Below are 18,930 nucleotides of genomic sequence, written 5' to 3' on the forward strand. Positions count from 1 at the left end.
CGGGATCGTTTTTCTGCTGGTCTATCCACCTCCTCGCTTAAGGTCTACGTGGCACCTATAGCTGCTTTAAATACACTGTAAGGCAATGGATCTTTGAGGAGACACCACTTAGAAATTTGTTTCCTTTGTGGCTCTTTGAGGTTGAGGCCTGTTGATCATGTAAGAGTTCTGGCCATGGTCTTAGAGGGGTTGTCCCTGGCACCCTTTGAGCCAATGGACTCAAGAAGGTAAGAGATCTGCAGGCACTGTCAGTTGCCTTCTCCTGCCAAGAATTGCTCTAGGTAGCGATTCTTCACCCTAAACCCATTCCCCCGGTTTCACAGACAAGGCTTAAGCTAGTCCTAGACTAAAATGCATGATTGAGCTGTTTAAACTGAAAGTAACTCGCACTGAGGTATCTAAAAATATGTCAGAGCCATTGTTTTGTCTCAAGATGCACACCAGTAATGTGTTTTTCTAGGGTACGTTTATAAAAGCTGCATAAATACTCTTAACTGAACTAAGGCTTAATCCTGGCTTAGTCTAAGCCCTGTCTGTGAAACCGGGCCTTTTTGCCTAAAGTTCCATCCAACTTTGCAGTGATCTTGCAGGCCTTTCATCCTCCTCCATTTTTGTCGGTGGACCAAGAAAAGCTAAACGTGCTTTGCCCAGTAAGGGCTCTTGACTTTTACATCCACCGGACTGCCTAGTGGCATATGACTGACCAGCTGCTGGAATGCTCTTCACCAGGGTTTTGAGTGCTTTCGTCCTAAGCTGTGCTCGTAGTGACTTCACACAAGGCATTTGTCAGTATGGTGCAGTAGGTGTTTCATTCCCCATAGCATTCTCATCATGATGCAGCATAGGATTCACTTCAAAAGGAATGTACAACTGTAACCATGGTTCCGTGAGAGGGAACCTGCAACGTCGCGGTATCCTTTGTTCCGGGTATCCTTTATAGTTTCCGCGGTAAGCTGTCACAAGTCACAGGGTGACATTTTGCCAATCAGAATTGGAATAGTTGCACACGGGCTTCAGACACAGTCACGTTGAGGTGTTCCCCATAGCATCGTTGTCATGATACAGTGTTTTTTTCTCCTCTCAGGGAAACAAGTCGTAACCAGAGACGTTTTTTACATGTTTTAAAAACGTAGATATGCAAACGTTAAAGAAACATTCCATTTTAACATTCTTCAAACATTATGGGAACATTACTTTTGAATGTTCCATGAAAATTCTGTAACAAGTAGTTTAAAAAAGAGACGAATGCTTTTATGCCAGATAACTTTGAACGAACATTCTATAATGTTAATGGAAGAATGTTTGTTCATAATTTGTTCATAGCTAGTTCTGAGAACATTCCCTGTTAGCTGGGAGAGTAGTCAGGGTGGGTGACAGCAGCTCTCTGGTGCCCCCTGTCTGCTCTTTGAGTCGTCTCTAGCATCTTACCTCCATGTCACACAAACCTTCAAAAATGAACTGAGAGAAAAAAGAGAGTCGACTCACATCGAAGAACCTCCCGGCCTGGCCCTGGATGAGCTGACTGGAGTCAGGCTTGTTTTTGCAGTAGGTGACATACATGTGGAATTTATCAGCCTTCAGAACAAGGGGAAAAAACATTCACTATTTATGTTCCAAACAACCTCACCGGAGTTTAAAAGTACCAGAAGCAGAAGAAACCAGAAGAAACTTATGAACATTAATACTTTACAGCTGAATTGATATTTTGGACTGTTCAAGATTTAAATAATGATCAACGAAATGCAGCGTGGGCAAATTTCCCATTTTTACAGCCTCTTAGCACACACTGCTTTTTAAATATTCATATGGAGTAAAATGATGATGACTTGTCCATACTGAAATCACAATATGTTCTCCTAACAAAGAAAATGTTGAGGAAAAAAGACAATGATTCATCTGTATCTCACCCATGTGACAAAACAATGGCCCACATCTTCTGGAAGCTGCTCATAGTTTTCCAGCTCTTTCAGAAAAATGCTGTAAAAACAAAAAATAATGGTAAAACACAACTATTTTTTTACACTTTCTGAAAAAATATGAGTGAACCGTGTCGTAGCAAACAAGTGTGTAGTGAGTGTTTGCCATGCTGTTGCTAAGGTGGTTGTTCCTAGTGAATGACCAATATTTGGCCATTTTGAGAATATCAGCATTGGCTGATGAACATTGATGAACATGATCATTCTGCCTTGAGTTAGTTTGAATGGTTGAAATATTAAATTGTATTAAATATACATTGGCACATCAGTCAACCTGCTCTTGAGAGTTTTATTTTATTAAATATTATTTTATATACTATTAAAGAATAATTTCATTTTATGAATTACTAATATTTTAATATTTATGTAATTTTAGCTATTTGTTTTTTCATTTCTAATTTTCAATTGTTTTTTTTTTCATTTTTATTTTATTAATATTATATTTTATATGAAATAAAATATATATTTAGTATATTTTATTAATATTATGTAGTGTTTTAATATATAATATTTATTTTATTTTATTTCAGCTTTATAACAATTAACAAAATAATTTTTTAGATGCTTTTGTTTTAGTTAACCATAACAACACTACTTGAGATAAAAACTGAGCCTGTGCCATGTGCAAAGATGGTAGAATGTAAGTGCCGTACTCTAGGGTGAAAATGCGCCAGCTAAGCAACTACCATTAAGAAGAATGGGAATGCTAACAGAACATACTGTTACAGAATAGTTTATCCAGGTAATATAGATCTCCTTGACAAGTGCTACTAATTATTCACATACTTACACAGACCATCAAAGTTTCAGCTTTATGAGCCATCAAAGTGAAAGCTTTACTGCTAAGCTATAGCGCATATGCAAATCAATGTACATAAACCTGGAAATAAAGCCTGTTTGAAAACATACTTGTTGTGGAATTCATAAATCTCCTGAATATTCCCAAAGATCACATGTTCCTTATTCGCAATTCCAGATGGGATCTCTGCACCGCTCGTCATTTCCCAGAGAAAAGTCTGTGCATAAATTCACAAGGAAGGTTAGTTCATCCTTTGTTCACAATTCCTGTAACTCAGACAATATTTCAGGCGAGGTACAGTATATAATAATGCAGCCTTGGATGATTGTTGCTATCAAAAGCCATGACTGTCTGAGATCACTAAGAAAAACTCTTCTCTTTGGCAGAAGAAACACTCTCACCTCCAAACACTCCTGTAGGTCTCGTACATAAGCTCTTTCTGTCTGGAGCAGCTCAGCCATAATATACCTAAAGAGAGACCAAAATGCCTCACTGAAAGCCCAGCAAATTACAGACATTCAAATGCAAAGAACGTCTGAGACAGCACTTCATAACAAAAAGCTAATTCCTCAGGAAATGATTTAGATTAAAAAGGATTTTGTGTGAAGAAGAAGCTATTGATGCTGTTATGTAGTTTGGTACTATCGGCTTAACCTGTGCACAGGAAGCTGGCACACAGTATAAGGATTCTGAGTCATATTTAAAATCTTCATCACTCACTCTTTCTTTCTGGCAGATTTCTTCTTTTCCTCATTAACTTCATGGTCAGGGTCATTGAGGTTGACCTCTGGGTCAGTGTGGGTCAGGCTGGCGGGAATATTGTCCAGCTCCAGATCTTTATTGTCCTGTTGGAGAGGTCAGAGGGAATACTGAAAATTACAGTATGTTTTTAATCTCTTTTATCTGATCTAAACTTTTGATTCCTCATGATATGATCCTTTAAAACAGTATAAACAGTTGAACAGGATTAAAAAAATTAAAGACAACGATTTAGATTTATAAATATATGTATAAATAACTTTCTATTAATAATATAATCCAGGAAAAAATGGATCACAGTTTCTACAAAAGAATTAAGCAACATTCAACATTCATATTAACAAGAAATGTTACTTGAGCACCAAATTACCATATTCAATTTTAATATTTCACAATATAACTGTTTTTCCTGTATTTTTGAATAAATACATGCAGCCTCAGTGAACATACAAGACTTCTTTCAAAAACATCTTACTGACCCCAAACTTTTGAATGATAGTAGCTCCTAAATATGTAAATATGCACCTTCTCTTTCACTTTAAATATTACTCGAACTTTTATAACATGACTTTTAGGTAAACTCTGCAAAAGGGGTTTTAAATCCCATTTATCAAAACTGAAAACTTCACAGGGCATCTTAAAAATGTAGCGCTCATGGCGTGAGGCGCTGAAAAACCATGACATGCACTGCAACGGCCAAAGACATCTTTCTGACGCATATGTACATAGACGCATGTCCTGATTTTGGCGAGTTAGACGCGTTCCTGGATCAACATATTTTGTTGATCCTGGAACAATATTCCTGTCTGAAATTAATCCTAACCATATCTCTACCCCTAAACCTAACCCTACCCATAACGTATCCCTAAAATCAGAGGGAAATGATGAATAACACTGATGTAGAAGCACCTAACCCTGGTTGTAAGCCTAAACTTGACATAAAGTGTACACTTGTCCTTCAAATCTGATTGGTTGATTGGAATGTTGTTCTAGGATCAACAAAGATGTTGATCCAGCAACATGTTGCATTTGGTGAAATCTGGTTCTGCTACATAGACCAAAAATTAAAAGATGAATTTTCAAAAGTGTTTTTAAGCCTTTTTTTAAATCTGATCTAAACTTTTGATTCATGATATGAGATTAAGATTTATAAATATATTAAATAATACATGAAAAGAAGAATTAATGCAGGATATATTTCCTAAAAGAAATAAACTGGCTTTGCTTGGCATCTCACCTCAGAACACAATCCCAGCGCTCGGTCCAAGCTGCAGCGGTACTGACCCATCCGCATGGAGAAGTCTCGGTACCGTCTGTCCACCGTGGACACCCACCTCTTGAGCTCAGTCACATGGACATGCCCTTTCTCCACCAAACTACCAGCTAGCTGGATCAACAGCTTCACCTTCTCCTGCGTTTGCTGAAAGAAAAGAACCAGCATCAGGTCAGAGTGAACAGATGCGTTTGCCTAAACATGTGCAGAGCTCAAAACACAATCAAACACAAATGTTTAGATAGAGCCTAAACAGGTCTTTGGTTGTTTGGACCACATTTATGATACGTTTATGGTGCATTTTGAGTTTTGTTATTTGGTAGAAAGGCCGGGATATTCTTGATAACATTTCTCCTTTTGTGTTCCACAAAAGCATGAAAGTTTGGAACAATATGACAGTGAATGAATTTTCAATAATCATCATCAATGACCGTTACCAATGTTTTTACCTTAGCGGACACACGGAAATCTTCATACTCTTTTAGTAGTTCCTGAGTTTTTTCGCTGGTATCACCAGGCGATGTGTGTGAGGATAAAAAATATTCTCCTGTCTCCTGTAACCAGTCAATGGCCTGCATAGAGGGCACAGATTTAAAAAGGTAAAAGTCATTTAATGTGTTTGTTCAGAATCTCTCCTCTCATTGGATAAGCATATTTCCATTTTCTACTAGATAAATGTCTGACTAATGGTTTAAACATAAAGTTCCTAAATCTTGAGAAAAAGAAGTGCATTAATTGTATTGATTGTGCATTTGTAGTGTACTTCAAATCTTACAAGTATACTAGCAGATAATATATAATTTTAATGAAATAAATGCAACTTAAGTTCCCTTAAAAAGTGAACTTTGTAATAATGTCAAATTAAAAGTTTTACTTTAAAATACATTTGAAATCATTGTTTTCATAATCTTTTGTTGTGGTTTGAAGAACCACTTTTATGTGTTGACTAACATACTAAAGCACATGTAAATAACCAAGTAGTGTGTTATTCGATATTACATTTAAATTTAATATATTTAATATATAAATGTGCAACTTCATCATTACAATGGTGTAATTACCAATGTATTTAAATACATGACATACAAGTTTCAACAGAAATGACATGAAATATTTTACCATAAATTCTTGTCAGTACATTCGAAAATACACTTTTAACCATATATCAAGGACAATAAAAGTAATTATGAAATTAAATATAAAGATGCAATTAAGACTACATTAAGTTTTTACTTAAGTATATTCTTAACTATTCTTAACTATATTCTTAACTATAAAATACCATTTTAAAGGTGCCCTAGAATAAAAAATTGAGGGACTTCCGGGTTAAGCATGGCGTGAGTAGGCGCACACGAGCGTAGCTCCCGACCTCTTTCGTTCATTTGGTCGTTATTCTTTCGATATTAGTCCATTACAGTCTATTATCTGGCAGCTGATATTACGTGAAATCTAGGAGGAACAAAAATGGCGAGTAGAAAGCAAATTCGGAATAAAACTGTCGACAGAGACGGCGAAGCTCCTTCGAGTAAGACCGACGAAATGGCACCACCGCCTGAGGGCCTAACGGCTTTACCTGAAGATCTCGAAAAACTCCGGTCAGCGCTCCTTTCTGACATGACGCAAGTAGTTCACTCACTTTTAAAAACAGAGCTGGCTGGCGCACTGTCACCTGTGAACGCGACATTGGAACAAGTTAAATCATATTACGAAGCTCATGACGAACGACTTCGCGAGGTTGAAGACGGGCTAAATGATTACAGTGACAGGCTGGCGAATGTCGAGGTTTCAATGGTTGCGCTACGGAAAGAGAACCTGTTCCTGAAGGAAAAGCTGGACGATCTCGAGAATCGCTCACGGAGATCTAACATGAGAGTGGTGGGCATCCCTGAAAGGCTGGAAGGGTCAGACCCGATTAAATTTATGACTGAGTTTTTTGAGGAAGTGCTGGGGAAGGACTTTTTTACGAGTCCTCTTGTTCTTTCTCGTGCACATCGAGTCGGACCCAATCCAACTAACGATACAAGGGCCAAGCAGACCAAACCCAGAGTGTTTCTGGTTCTTTTCCACTTTTTCCAGGATAAGCATCGCATCCTCCGATTCAGCAGGCAACAGCGGGAGCTGCTCTTTCGTGGACACAGAGTGTTTTTCCACGAGGATTTCAGCGCTGAACTAGGGAAAAAGCGAGCGGCGTTTAAAGATGTTAAGTCTCGGCTCTACGAGAAGGGAGTCCGATTTGGTCTCTTGTACCCTGCAAGGCTCCGTATTACTCATGATGGGAAAACACACCTCTTTGGCACGCCAGAGGAAGCCAATGAGTTCTACCGTACTCACTGGGGTGAAGAATAATGTGCAAAGACGTTGCTTTCGTTTCCTCGGGTAAGAATTAGAAAACTGTTGGTTTTATATCGTATGTGTAAAACCCGAGGCTGAACTGGACTTATGGAAATAATTGTACACTCCATTTTGGCTTTTATTTTTATTATTATTATTCAAAGCCGGATAATGTACTCAAAAGTTGACAATTTTTGTTTCTGAACTTCTTTTAGAAGGGGGCTACATCCACATTGTATATGACTCCATTTGTTGTTAGTTTGCATACTTTGGAAGTCTTTTCATTAATCTTTGTTTATCTGCGATCATCCTCAGCTGGGGAATTAGATCTAGGTATTATACTGTTCTTTTCCTGTTTCGTTTGGGGGTGGGAAGGGCGGCTGGCAGCATTGATTACCTCTGGTTTCTAGGTCTGGTATCTCTTTTTTTGTCATTTATGGTTAAAATTTGTTTCAGTTTAGAACCCTTGCATGCTTCTAATTTTTACATCACTCAGGTAATATAGGTGATGATAATGGAGGTCATCCTGTGAGGCTGATGACATGGAATGTCAGGGGATTAAACGGTCCTGTTAAAAGAGCTAAAGTTTTCTCCCATCTTAAATCTTTCAAACCAGATATATTATTTTTACAGGAAACACATTTAAGACCAGAGGATCACAATAGAATTCGCAAGATATGGGTTAGTCAAATTTTTCATTCCAAATTTAACAGTAGATCAAGAGGTGTGGCAATTTTAATTAATAAGAGAGTACAATTTATACCTTCTGACACAATCTGTGACCCTAATGGTCGTTACGTTATTGTCTCTGGATCTTTCTTTCAAGTCCCAGTGGTTTTAGTTAACGTTTATGCTCCCAATTGGGATGATGTTCAGTTTGCAAATAGTCTCCTATCATTAATTCCCAAGCTTAATACACATCATTTGTTATTTGCTGGAGATTTTAATTGTGTTTTCGATCCTCAGCTTGACAGGTCCAGCTCTAGTAGCAATGTTTCTGATATGGCAAAGGCTTTTTCTCTATTTATGCAACAGAACGGCTGTGTGGATCCTTGGAGATTCTTAAACCCAATGACAAGGCAATTCTCCTTTTATTCCCATGTCCATCACTCCTTTTCTAGATTAGACTATTTTTTTATAGACAACTTGTTTATATCAATGGTTAAGAAAGTTGACTACTCGGCTATAGTTGTTTCCGATCATGCACCTGTTGTGCTGGACCTGCATTTCCCTTCAAACATCAGGGAACGCCCTCTCTGGTCATTTAATTCATTACTACTATCTAACGATAAATTCTGTAACTTTGTCTCAACTAATATAGACACGTTTCTGGAATTCAATAAAACGGATACAGTGTCTTATTCCTTACTTTGGGAGACTTTGAAAGCTTACTTGAGGGGCCAAATAGTATCTTATACATCGTATGCTAATAAAGAACGTAAGAAGGAACTGCAAGCACTCTCACAATCCATATTAGATTTAGACAGACGATATTCTGAATCACCTACAGCTGAATTACGTAAAAAAAGAGTGGAATTGCAGACAAAGTTTAATTTTTTATCCACTACTCATGCAGAGCAATTAATAATGAGGACACGTGGTCTTTACTATGAGTATGGAGACAAATCAAGCCGGCTCTTGGCTCACCAGTTGAAACGTCAGGCTGCTTCCCGTCTTATTTCCCAGATAAAGGACTCTAATCAAACTTTAACTAGCAACCTAGAAGAAATTAACAAAACTTTTAAAACCTTTTACTCCTCATTATATACTTCTGAATTCCCTTCAGATCCAACAGATATGGAAAATTTCTTAGATAATTTAGATACTCCCACCCTGCAATCAGATAAGATGGAAGATTTAGAGCATGACCTTGAGATTGAGGAAATCAGTAGGGCCATTATGGCAATGAAGAGTGGGAAGTCTCCGGGCCTTGATGGGTACCCTATAGATTTTTATAAGAAATTTAGGGAGAAACTTGCACCAATTCTTCTGCATGTTTTCAAGGAATCATTGGAGGCAGGCTCTTTGCCTCCAACTTTTTCGCAAGCATCCATTTCACTCCTCCTTAAAAAAGATAAAGATCCCACCCAGTGTGAATCATATCGCCCCATATCTCTTTTAAATACTGACATTAAAATATTAGCTAAAGTGTTAGCATTTCGTTTAGAACGTGTCCTTCCTTCAATAATTTCAGACGATCAAACGGGATTTATTAAAGGTCGCCAATCCTTTTCTAATATTCGTAGACTTGCTAACATAATGTATCTTTCTGATCCTTCTCCGCACCCAGAGGTAGTTATTTCCTTGGATGCGGAGAAGGCGTTTGATCGAATTGAATGGCCATATTTATTTGCGGTCTTAAAAAGTTTGGTTTTGGTAATATTTTTATGTCTTGGGTTAAATTAATATATAAGTCCCCTTCAGCTTCCATTCGGACCAATTATTCCCGATCAGACTTTTTTCCATTAACGCGTGGGACTCGTCAAGGATGCCCACTGTCCCCACTCCTTTTTGCCATTGTAATTGAGCCTCTTTCAATAGCTCTGAAAACATCAACAGCATTCAAAGGAATTAAGCGAGGGGGTATTGAACATCGTGTGTCTTTATACGCCGATGACCTTTTGCTTTACATCAGTGACCCCATATCTAGTTGTCCTCTAATTATATCATTATTAGGTCGGTTTGGTAACTTTTCTGGATATAAATTAAATTTCCAAAAAAGTGAATGTTTCCCCATTAATAATTTGGCCTTACAAATTCAACAAGAATCATTACCCTTCCGTTTTTCTCTTGATGGGTTTAAATACCTTGGAATTCATATGACGCGCTCCTTTTCCTCTTTGTTTGAAGCCAATTATAAAGCTCAGTTAAAAGAAGTAAAGGCAGAGTTGGAAAGGTGGCATAGTCTTCCCCTTACTTTAGCTGGAAGAATACATTCAGTGAAAATGACAATTCTTCCCAAGTTCCTTTATTTGTTTCAGTCCCTACCAGTTTTTTTGCCCAAATCTTTTTTCCATTTAATCAACCAATCCATATCCTCTTTCATTTGGGAAAATAAGATCCCCAGGGTTAACAAACATGTTCTTCAAAGGACACGCGATGTTGGTGGTTTAGGTCTTCCAAGTTTTACTCATTATTACTGGGCATCAAATATTCAGAAGATATTATTTTGGCTTCATTGCCCAGAAACAAATTGGTGTTTAATTGAAGCACATACATGTCACTCTTCTTCTCTCCCTGCTTTAGTGTATTCTTCCTTGCCTTTGAAAGCTTCTCTATTCACATCCAATCCTATTGTACTTTCTACTCTCAAGATCTTTAATCAGTTTCGTTGTCACTATAAATTTACATCTGCATCGGTTTTGGGTCCTATTTACAAAAATCATTTATTCCCTCCATCTACACTGGACTCATCATTTAGACAATGGGTAGTTTCCGGGTTGAAATGCATCAAAGATTTATATACTGAAGGTTTATTCAACAGTTTTGAGAACCTCTGCAGATTGTATGATCTCCCACAAAACCACTTTTTTAGATATCTTCAGATTCGCAATTTTGTTAAAAACAAATTCCCATCCTTCCCTGACCTTCCTCCTACCTCACCTTTAGATAATCTTACTCTCAATTTTTATAATAAAGGATTGATTTCACTTTTATACTCCCAGCTCATGTCTTTGAAAGAGTACAATCTGGATAAAATTAAATCCAGATGGGAAGATGAATTGGGCATTGAGCTATCTGAGACTTTATGGAGGGAGGCGCTTAAAAAGGTCCACTCATCATCATCTTCTGTTAGGTTAGGGCTCATACAATTCAAAGTGCTGCACAGGGTTCACCTGAGCAAGGCATGGTTAGCTGGAATATATCCTGGAGTAGATGCAGCCTGTGATAAGTGCTCCTTTGCCCCAGCCAGTCTGACGCATTCGTTTTGGTCTTGCTCCTCTCTAAATAATTATTGGGCATTGGTGTTTAAAACTATCAGTGATGCCCTTGGGGTGATATTGCAGCCTTGTCCTTCAATAGGTATTTTTGGAGCCCCCAGTGACACTATGATAATTTCTTTAACTGCATCCCAGAGGGACATTATTGCTTACACCTCTTTATTGGCCCGCAGAAGAATTTTGTTATGTTGGAAATCCCCTACCCCTCCTTCTGTGACAGATTGGCTAGAAGATGTTATGTCCTTTTTAAAATTAGAGAAGATAAAATTTACATTAAGGGGATCGGTGGACATGTTTTACTCAAAATGGGAACCCATTTTGTCATATTTTAAAAATTTGAAAGAATTACCCAGTTGTTAATTTTTTTTACTCTCCATATATGTATCTTTCTCTTTACCTTTTTTTTTTTTTTTTTTTTTTTTGGTGATGCTGTATTTGATGTTTTGTCCTCAGTGTAATTTGTCTCACAGAATGGCTAAAAATAATAATAACTATTATTATATCTTCTTTTATCTATTCACACTGCAATACTATTATTGTAATAATAATATTATCATCACTATGTAGTGGTATGCATGGGTCTATGCCTTGAAAAGATGTCAGACATTATGCGGTTTTGTTGTAGCTAAGCTGTCTAGGGAAGGGATAGGTTTGGGTGGGTGGAGAGGGGGTGGTGTTGTTATATTTAAAATAGAAGGAAGTAAATTGTATCTTGGATTGTATTAATGTATGTTGTTTTACTCCTTCAATAAAAAAAAAAAAAAAAAAAAAAAAAAAAAATAATAAAAAATTGAATTTATCTTGGCATTTTTAAATAACAAGAGTTCAGTACATGGAAATGACATACAGTGAGTCTCAAACTCCATTGTTTCCTCCTCCTTATATAAATCTCATTTGTTTAAAAGACTTCCAAAGAACAGGCGAATCTCAACATAGCACCGACTGTTACGTAACAGTCGGGGTGTACGCCCCCAATATTTGCATATGCCAGCCCATGTTCAAGGCATTAGACAAGGGCAGCCAGTAATAACGTCTAGATGTGCACAGCTGAATCATCAGACTAGGTAAGCAAGCAAGAACAATAGCGAAAAATGGCAGATGGAGCAATAATAACTACATTTCTAATTATGCCCCAAAATAGGCAGTTAAAAAAATTAATAAAAAAAAAATCTATGGGGTATTTTGAGCTTCACAGACACATTCAGGGGACACCTAAGACTTATATTACATATTGTGAAAAAACGTTCGATGGCACCTTTAAGTATGCTAAAGCTCTTTTTTACAAGAGAAGACTAAACCAAAACCACCAATGTTATTAAATACTTCAAAACATTTGCATTTATAAAACTCTTTCACTCACCTGTTTGGCATGTCGTTCAAACAGAACGTACTGTTGGCACTGGTCTAAACGTCTTTTTTTCATAGTCCAGAAATGAAGGACACGGTTTTCCCTCTGTAGCAGCTCACTCAGGATGGCTAAACATAAGAAAACATACAAGACGTGATTAATGCACAGTTAAGGCTATAACATGACTTTTAGGTAAACTCTGCAAAATGGGTTTTAAATCCCATTTATCAAAACTGAAAACTTCACAGGGCATCTTAAAAATGTGGCGCTCATGGCATGAGGCGCTAGAAAAACCATGACATGCACTGCAATTACAAACATTCAGGCACAATCACATACAGACAGACTGTATATTTTGCAGGTATAATGCCTTTAAGGAGTCCTGACCTTTGACTTGGGACTCAGTGGCTCGATTGTGGGTGGCGACCCCAGGCATGCTCACATTGTTTCGATGGATGTATTTGAGAAAGACCTCAGCGTTACGACGTGCTAAAGTACATGCCTAGAACCAGAGAAATAAAACATTTTGTAGAGTCAGTGTACATAAACCAAAACTGTACGGTGACTTCAACATTTACCATGTTAATAACAACTGAAGTTTTAGGAGGTGGATAGTGGTTTTGACACAAACATTAATAATTTTAGTCAAGGTTTCTTACAAATTACAAATGAAAACATGTTTTACATGCTGTGACCTATTTAAACTGACACATATGTGGTCACATATGGTGAAATGTTGCTGCAGATGCAGTTTTTAAAAATATAAAAAGGACAAACTGGTGAGAGAGCAGATGAATTATTGCAGGTGTTTGAGTCTGTGTGTGTGTGAGGTGTACCTTGAGAAAGGCTTCTTTCTGCTCCAGGTGTTTGTTGATGAGAGGGCTAACGTGGTCAGTCTCTGCCATTGAGCCCAATTTATCATGACCTCCGCACCAGTCCTCCTCTCTCCTGTACTCCAGCTCCAGACTCTCCAACACATTACATACCTGAGGTGGACATATGTTACACGCGCACACACACAGTAGCAACACAAAGCTTATCTTAAGTCTAGTCTAGTTAAAAAAAAAAAAAAATCTGATAATGGAGTGTATTTTCAGAAGACGTTGGAACTGACACTAGGGGGAGCTAACATTTCTGTTAAAGGAAAAGTGGGCATGATTAATGGGCGATAATATCAAAATAGCCAAATCAATGTAACTTTAAAGCAAGTTGTTCTTGGCAATGTCAGCGGCTCTTTTATCTCAAAGGTTGTCATGTGACTGTATGTGAGGTGCCAGCAATGAATACGGGGTGTTGGGAGATTTCTAAACTGTATTTTATTTATGATGTATTTTTAGATTTTTAAAAATTCTAATTTATTAGCACAGGTTAAACTAATATACACTACCATTCCAAAGTTTGGGGTCAGTAAGATTTTATTTATTTATTTATTTATTTATTTTTGAACAAAATGAATACTTTTATTCAGCAAGGATGCATTAAACTGACCAAAAGTGACAGTAGAGTTGTTTACACTGTTACAAATAAAAAAAAAAAGGATTTCAAACAAATGCTGTTTTTCTGAACTTTCTATTAATCAAAGAATCATGGAAAAATGTATCACTGTTTCCACAAAAGAATTAAGCAGCACAACCGTTTTCAACATCATTTCAAGAAATGTTACCTAAGTACCATGTACATAAGACTTATAATAAACATACATAGACTTTGAATCTAAAAAAAGACCCGTTTTAACTTAAATCTACACGTTTATCACTAGTTCACATTCTCAACCACAATTTCAGCCAATAGCACTTGTTGGCACTGATGGTAATCATCACATACTTCAATAAAACCCACCTGTTCAGACGTCTTGTAGAAGGCCACAGAGGCATTAACCAGCTTTAATCTGTCCTCCATCTTCAGCATGAGGGTTTGCCAGTGCAGGGCCACGGTCTCGGCACAGGCCCGGACAGCGTCTGGGTCATAGTGACCCGCCTGCAACAGCAGCTCCGCCCTCTGCTGGAGCTGCAGGGCGCTCTGGTGGGTGCGCTGGAGGGAGTCAGCATGGAGCAGAGACTATGGGCAAAGAGAGGGGCTTTCAAGTAAGGCTGTGCACTATGTATTATCTACGATAATATTACAATTGATGAAATGTGGAAGCTGACAGTAACAAGTATGTCACTCACTTTGCAAATAACCAAACAAAAACATGTCTTGAGAGTTCACACTTTCGCTGAGTGATGTAGCCTAGTAGAATGTAATTAGAATGAAAATCAATATGGGGGGAAAAATGTCCCTTATGAGTTTTTGACTTATATTTCTGTAATATAGTTTAGCAATATTACACTGCTCTGGGTGTGAGTTCACAGTGTGTGTGTGTTCAATACTCACTGCTGTGTATGTGCACTTGGATGGGTGAAAAACAGAAAATGTTGACAATATTGTATCTAAAATGTACTCAAAATATTAACTTCTTGTTTACTGAACTGTTGTAAAATTCTGTTTGAAAATCTATTTGTACTTGGAAATAAATTTAATGTAGCAAATATCACCACCTGCAGTAAACAGATCACTTAAACCATCCAAACAAGTTAAAAAAAACTAAATTCCAGAAAATATAGACATTATTTTTTCCCAATGCACACCCTTACTCTCAAGAAGTGGCTCGTTTCAACTCTTGAGGTGTACTTAAATTAAGTTTGTCAACTGCCAGGACCGCAGAAGAGGCGGAGAGCAATTAAGACACGATCAGTTAGACGTCCTGCCGTTCAAGGCCAAAACAATCAGCGGTGAAGCACAGTCTGATGCTTTCACAGAGCAGAGCACATGCTGAATGAATAAAACTAGCAGCCTGATTCACACATTTGTTTTGGCATCGCAAATATGAGTTGATGAAAAGTGGTACTTGGCCTGAAAAGTTTGAGAACCACTGCTGTAGATGATTAAAACATATATTTGGCGGAAGGGAAAATCTGGCCAATACTCAGCAGTGACTTCCTTTGATTTAGAGAGGCTGCCGTTAGTCGAGAATTATACGCAGCAATTTGCTGAATTAAAACTCGGTCTTCATTCTAGGCTAATGTGCTTTTTACTGCTCGTAAATTTGCTGAGTAATTTTTTTTTCGAAGCTCAGAAAAAAAAAATCAACTCAGCTGTTTGGTATTTCATCCCTTTGATGAATGGGGCATTATAATTTATAGATCAATTTATCTTCTGTTTATGCTAGATCATAACAAAAGGGATGATTTTTCCAATGAGAACCCCCTCTAACATTTCCCAAAATGCCTACAGGGTTACATAAATAATCTGTTTTATATTGGCAGAAAAAAATGATTTCCTAATTGCAGGTAATGGTGTACACAAGGTTTAATATTTAATATTAATGTTCATATTACAGCTTATTGCAGCCTCATGATGCTGCCCCCTGCTGAATCAATTAAGGAAAATGTGTGTGTGTGTGTACCTCGATAGCGAGCTGAAACTGTTCATGCTCTCTCTGAAGTTGTTCCGCCTCAGACAGTGAACCAGCATTCGTTGTGTTCGCCGTCAGCATGGATTCACCATTACGGATCCAACCCAGCACCTGCACAGATCATCACACGCATGCAAATGAACACACACATGAACATGTGACAAAACAGGCTACAGAAGTCAAAAATGAAAGGCAATCAATTATTTCGGATTAATCTGTTAACATATTCATTTACGTTTGGTGCAGCCTCCTGCTTTTTCCATTTTCTGACAGAATTTGAGAAATGTGTTTTCCTTGCTATAACTCAATGTCTCAACACTGTCAGATACGGAAATAATGTGCCATGTCAAATAATAAATATTTGCAAATCTAGCATTCAACTATAAATTTATACTATAGGATGGCTCCAAACAGATTTTCAGCTCCATCTATTAAATTGTTGCCATTGTCAATAGCTATTTTGTTTACTGGTGTTGTTAGCTACTAATTAGACATACTTAAAATGTGGCATATATGTTTACGTGGCATATTCACTAATCAGGCATAACATTATGACCACCTTCCTTATATTGTATGAAGGTGTGCTGTGGTATCTGACACCAAGATGTTAGCAGCAGATCCTTTAAGTCCTGTAAGTTGCAAGGTGGAGCCTCCATGGATTGGACTTGTTTGTTCAGCACATCCCACAGATGCTCGATTTGATTGAGATCTGGGGAAATTGGAGGCCAAGTCAACACCTCAAACTTGTTGTCGTGCTCCTCAAACCATTCCTGAACCATTTTTACTTTGTGGCAGGAGCATTATCCTGCTGAAAGAGGCCACAGACACCAGGGAATACCGGTTTCATGAAAGGAACATGGTCTGCAACAATGCTTAGGTAGGTGGTACATGTCAAAGTAACATCCACATGGATGGCAGGACCCAAGATTTCCCAGCAGAACATTGTCCAAAGCATCACACTGCCTCTGCCGGCTTGCCTTCTTCCCATAGTGCATCCTGGTGCCATGTGTTCCGACGCACACACACCCGGCCATCCACGTGATGTAAAAGAAAATGTGATTCATCAGACCAGGCCACCTTCTTCCATTGCTCGTGGTCCAGTTCTGATGCTCACGTGTCCACTGTTGGCGCTTTCGGTGGTGGACAGGGGTCAGCATGGGCACCCTGACTGGTCTGCAGCTATGCAGCCCCATACACAACAAACTGTGATGCACTGTGTATTCTGACACCTTTCTATCAGAACCAGCATTAACTTCTTGAGCAATTTGAGCTACAGTAGCTCGTCTGTTGGATCGGACCACACGGGCCAACCTTCACTATATATATAGAATGCTAATTCTATTCCAAATCGAATCCAAAACTATTGGTGGTTTTACCTTCAACAAATAAATCTTTTTTTAATAAACCTTTTCCCTCTCTCAGGACTTAGTATGTCTACTTTTGTTAATTTTATTGTACTTTTTATTTATTTTAAATATTTGAGGTAAGTAAATAAGATGATTTGAATAAGAACATTCTAGTTATCACCTCTGATTCATATCAAAATAGAAATGCTGCCATTTTCAAAACTAGTGGCAAACTGTTCAATGTTTCATTCCATATCTTAAGAATCAGTGAAATGTGCAGAAACATTACAGCTGAGCTAGAGGGATTCCCCACTCCCACATTATGTAACACCCTGCCTACATTTACATTCATTTTCTAACCAAACTGATGTACAAGAAAGTACATATAGAAATAAGATACAATATAATTAGTTAAAGAACAAAGATAAAGCTGAGAGGTCTCGAGATGACAACACTGCTAATAAGAAAGCAGTGCTGTCTATGAAATACTGCAAGTGAACTGACTGATTCATTTTTCTGAAATACAGAGCTGCAGTCTGCACCCACGCACAAGAGTCTGGATATGAGCGACAGTGTGTGTGTGTGTGTGTGTCAAAGATAAAGGCAATTAGCTGGGCACTCAGTACTCAGGGCTAATGGCATCAGTCAGAATCTAGGACATCAGCACAGCACAGGCTTTTTTCCTGCAGTCAGGCGTTCCTCATGACATTACGATGAGTGTGACTTCAAGTAGGGTCCCTAAATGTGAGCATAAGCTGAAATGTAGCGACTGGTTTTAAACACACACCTGTTTGACCTCCGCCTGCAGATGTCGTAGCTGCAAGCACTGCTCCAGACGTTTGTATGTGTGTTCTGCGCTCAATTCCAACTCATGCTGCTTTTCATTCAAGAACTCCAGCAGCTCTTGAACTTTTGACGCCAAATCAACGTCTTTTTCTCCGGTGAGTTCCATACCTGAAACACACACATGCATTTTAAAAACACATATGCACATTTACAGTTTCACTGCATAGATGATAAAATATCAAAATTGCAAATCCAAGTAGCATCTGCAAACAAATGATGCTGTTTTTCTAAAATATCATGTTCCAAAAACTTTTGACAACAAAAAAGTCTCCAAATACTGTTTGTGTTCATGTGTTGTAGTACTCGTCTTCGCCTCAAGTTCGAGTCCATGACCGCATTTTGTATGACTAGTTGAGACCAGCTCATTTAAGTTCGAATGGCCCTGAAAATATTGTCTTGGGCTCGGACTTGAGACGAACTTGTTCAGGCAGACTCTAGTAGTACAACCCCAGCTAATAAAAATATGGTCTATGAATGTTTTGCTAATATTTCCATTAAGTTATGAAAACGTTATTTCTGAATGTTCTCTTAATGTTCAAATCATCCATTTAAAAAAAAAAAAAAAACATTTAAAAAACTTTTTTTGGGTTATGCAAGCATGAAGGGAACATTCAATCTTGCAAACATTATGGAAACGTTACATTTGAACATTCTGAAACAAGTAGTAACATTTAAATATTCGGGCATCGTAGACCAAGTTCTATGTATATGAATGGGGTATCCTGAAATCTCCAAAACTGTTTGGTGAACTCACAATTAAATAACATATTTCGAATCAGCAACAAAATCTGACATGAACTGTCCCATAAATGTTGTTTCTTATGCTCAAATAACATTAAAAAAAGCTTATTTTTCAG

General features: G+C 37.8%; 1 protein-coding gene across 1 annotated transcript in view; it reads right to left on the minus strand.

The window, feature by feature from the left end:
- The window catches only part of kalrnb (kalirin RhoGEF kinase b), a 116,022-nt gene that overhangs the window by 49,769 nt on the left and 47,323 nt on the right, over positions 1–18,930 (minus strand). Inside the window, exons 15-27 of the mRNA XM_067372564.1 lie at positions 18,015–18,181; positions 15,873–15,992; positions 14,267–14,485; positions 13,264–13,413; positions 12,815–12,929; positions 12,440–12,555; positions 5,257–5,379; positions 4,772–4,954; positions 3,496–3,620; positions 3,177–3,243; positions 2,886–2,992; positions 1,908–1,977; positions 1,486–1,575 (exon numbers count right to left, since the gene is read on the minus strand). Coding sequence (XP_067228665.1) covers positions 1,486–1,575; positions 1,908–1,977; positions 2,886–2,992; positions 3,177–3,243; positions 3,496–3,620; positions 4,772–4,954; positions 5,257–5,379; positions 12,440–12,555; positions 12,815–12,929; positions 13,264–13,413; positions 14,267–14,485; positions 15,873–15,992; positions 18,015–18,181 — 1,652 coding nt within the window. The remainder of the gene's footprint in view (positions 1–1,485; positions 1,576–1,907; positions 1,978–2,885; positions 2,993–3,176; positions 3,244–3,495; positions 3,621–4,771; positions 4,955–5,256; positions 5,380–12,439; positions 12,556–12,814; positions 12,930–13,263; positions 13,414–14,266; positions 14,486–15,872; positions 15,993–18,014; positions 18,182–18,930) is intronic.

The sequence above is a fragment of the Chanodichthys erythropterus genome, chromosome 21 (genome assembly GCF_024489055.1).
Source record: "Chanodichthys erythropterus isolate Z2021 chromosome 21, ASM2448905v1, whole genome shotgun sequence".
In the NCBI taxonomy this organism is placed as follows: Eukaryota; Metazoa; Chordata; class Actinopteri; order Cypriniformes; family Xenocyprididae; genus Chanodichthys; species Chanodichthys erythropterus.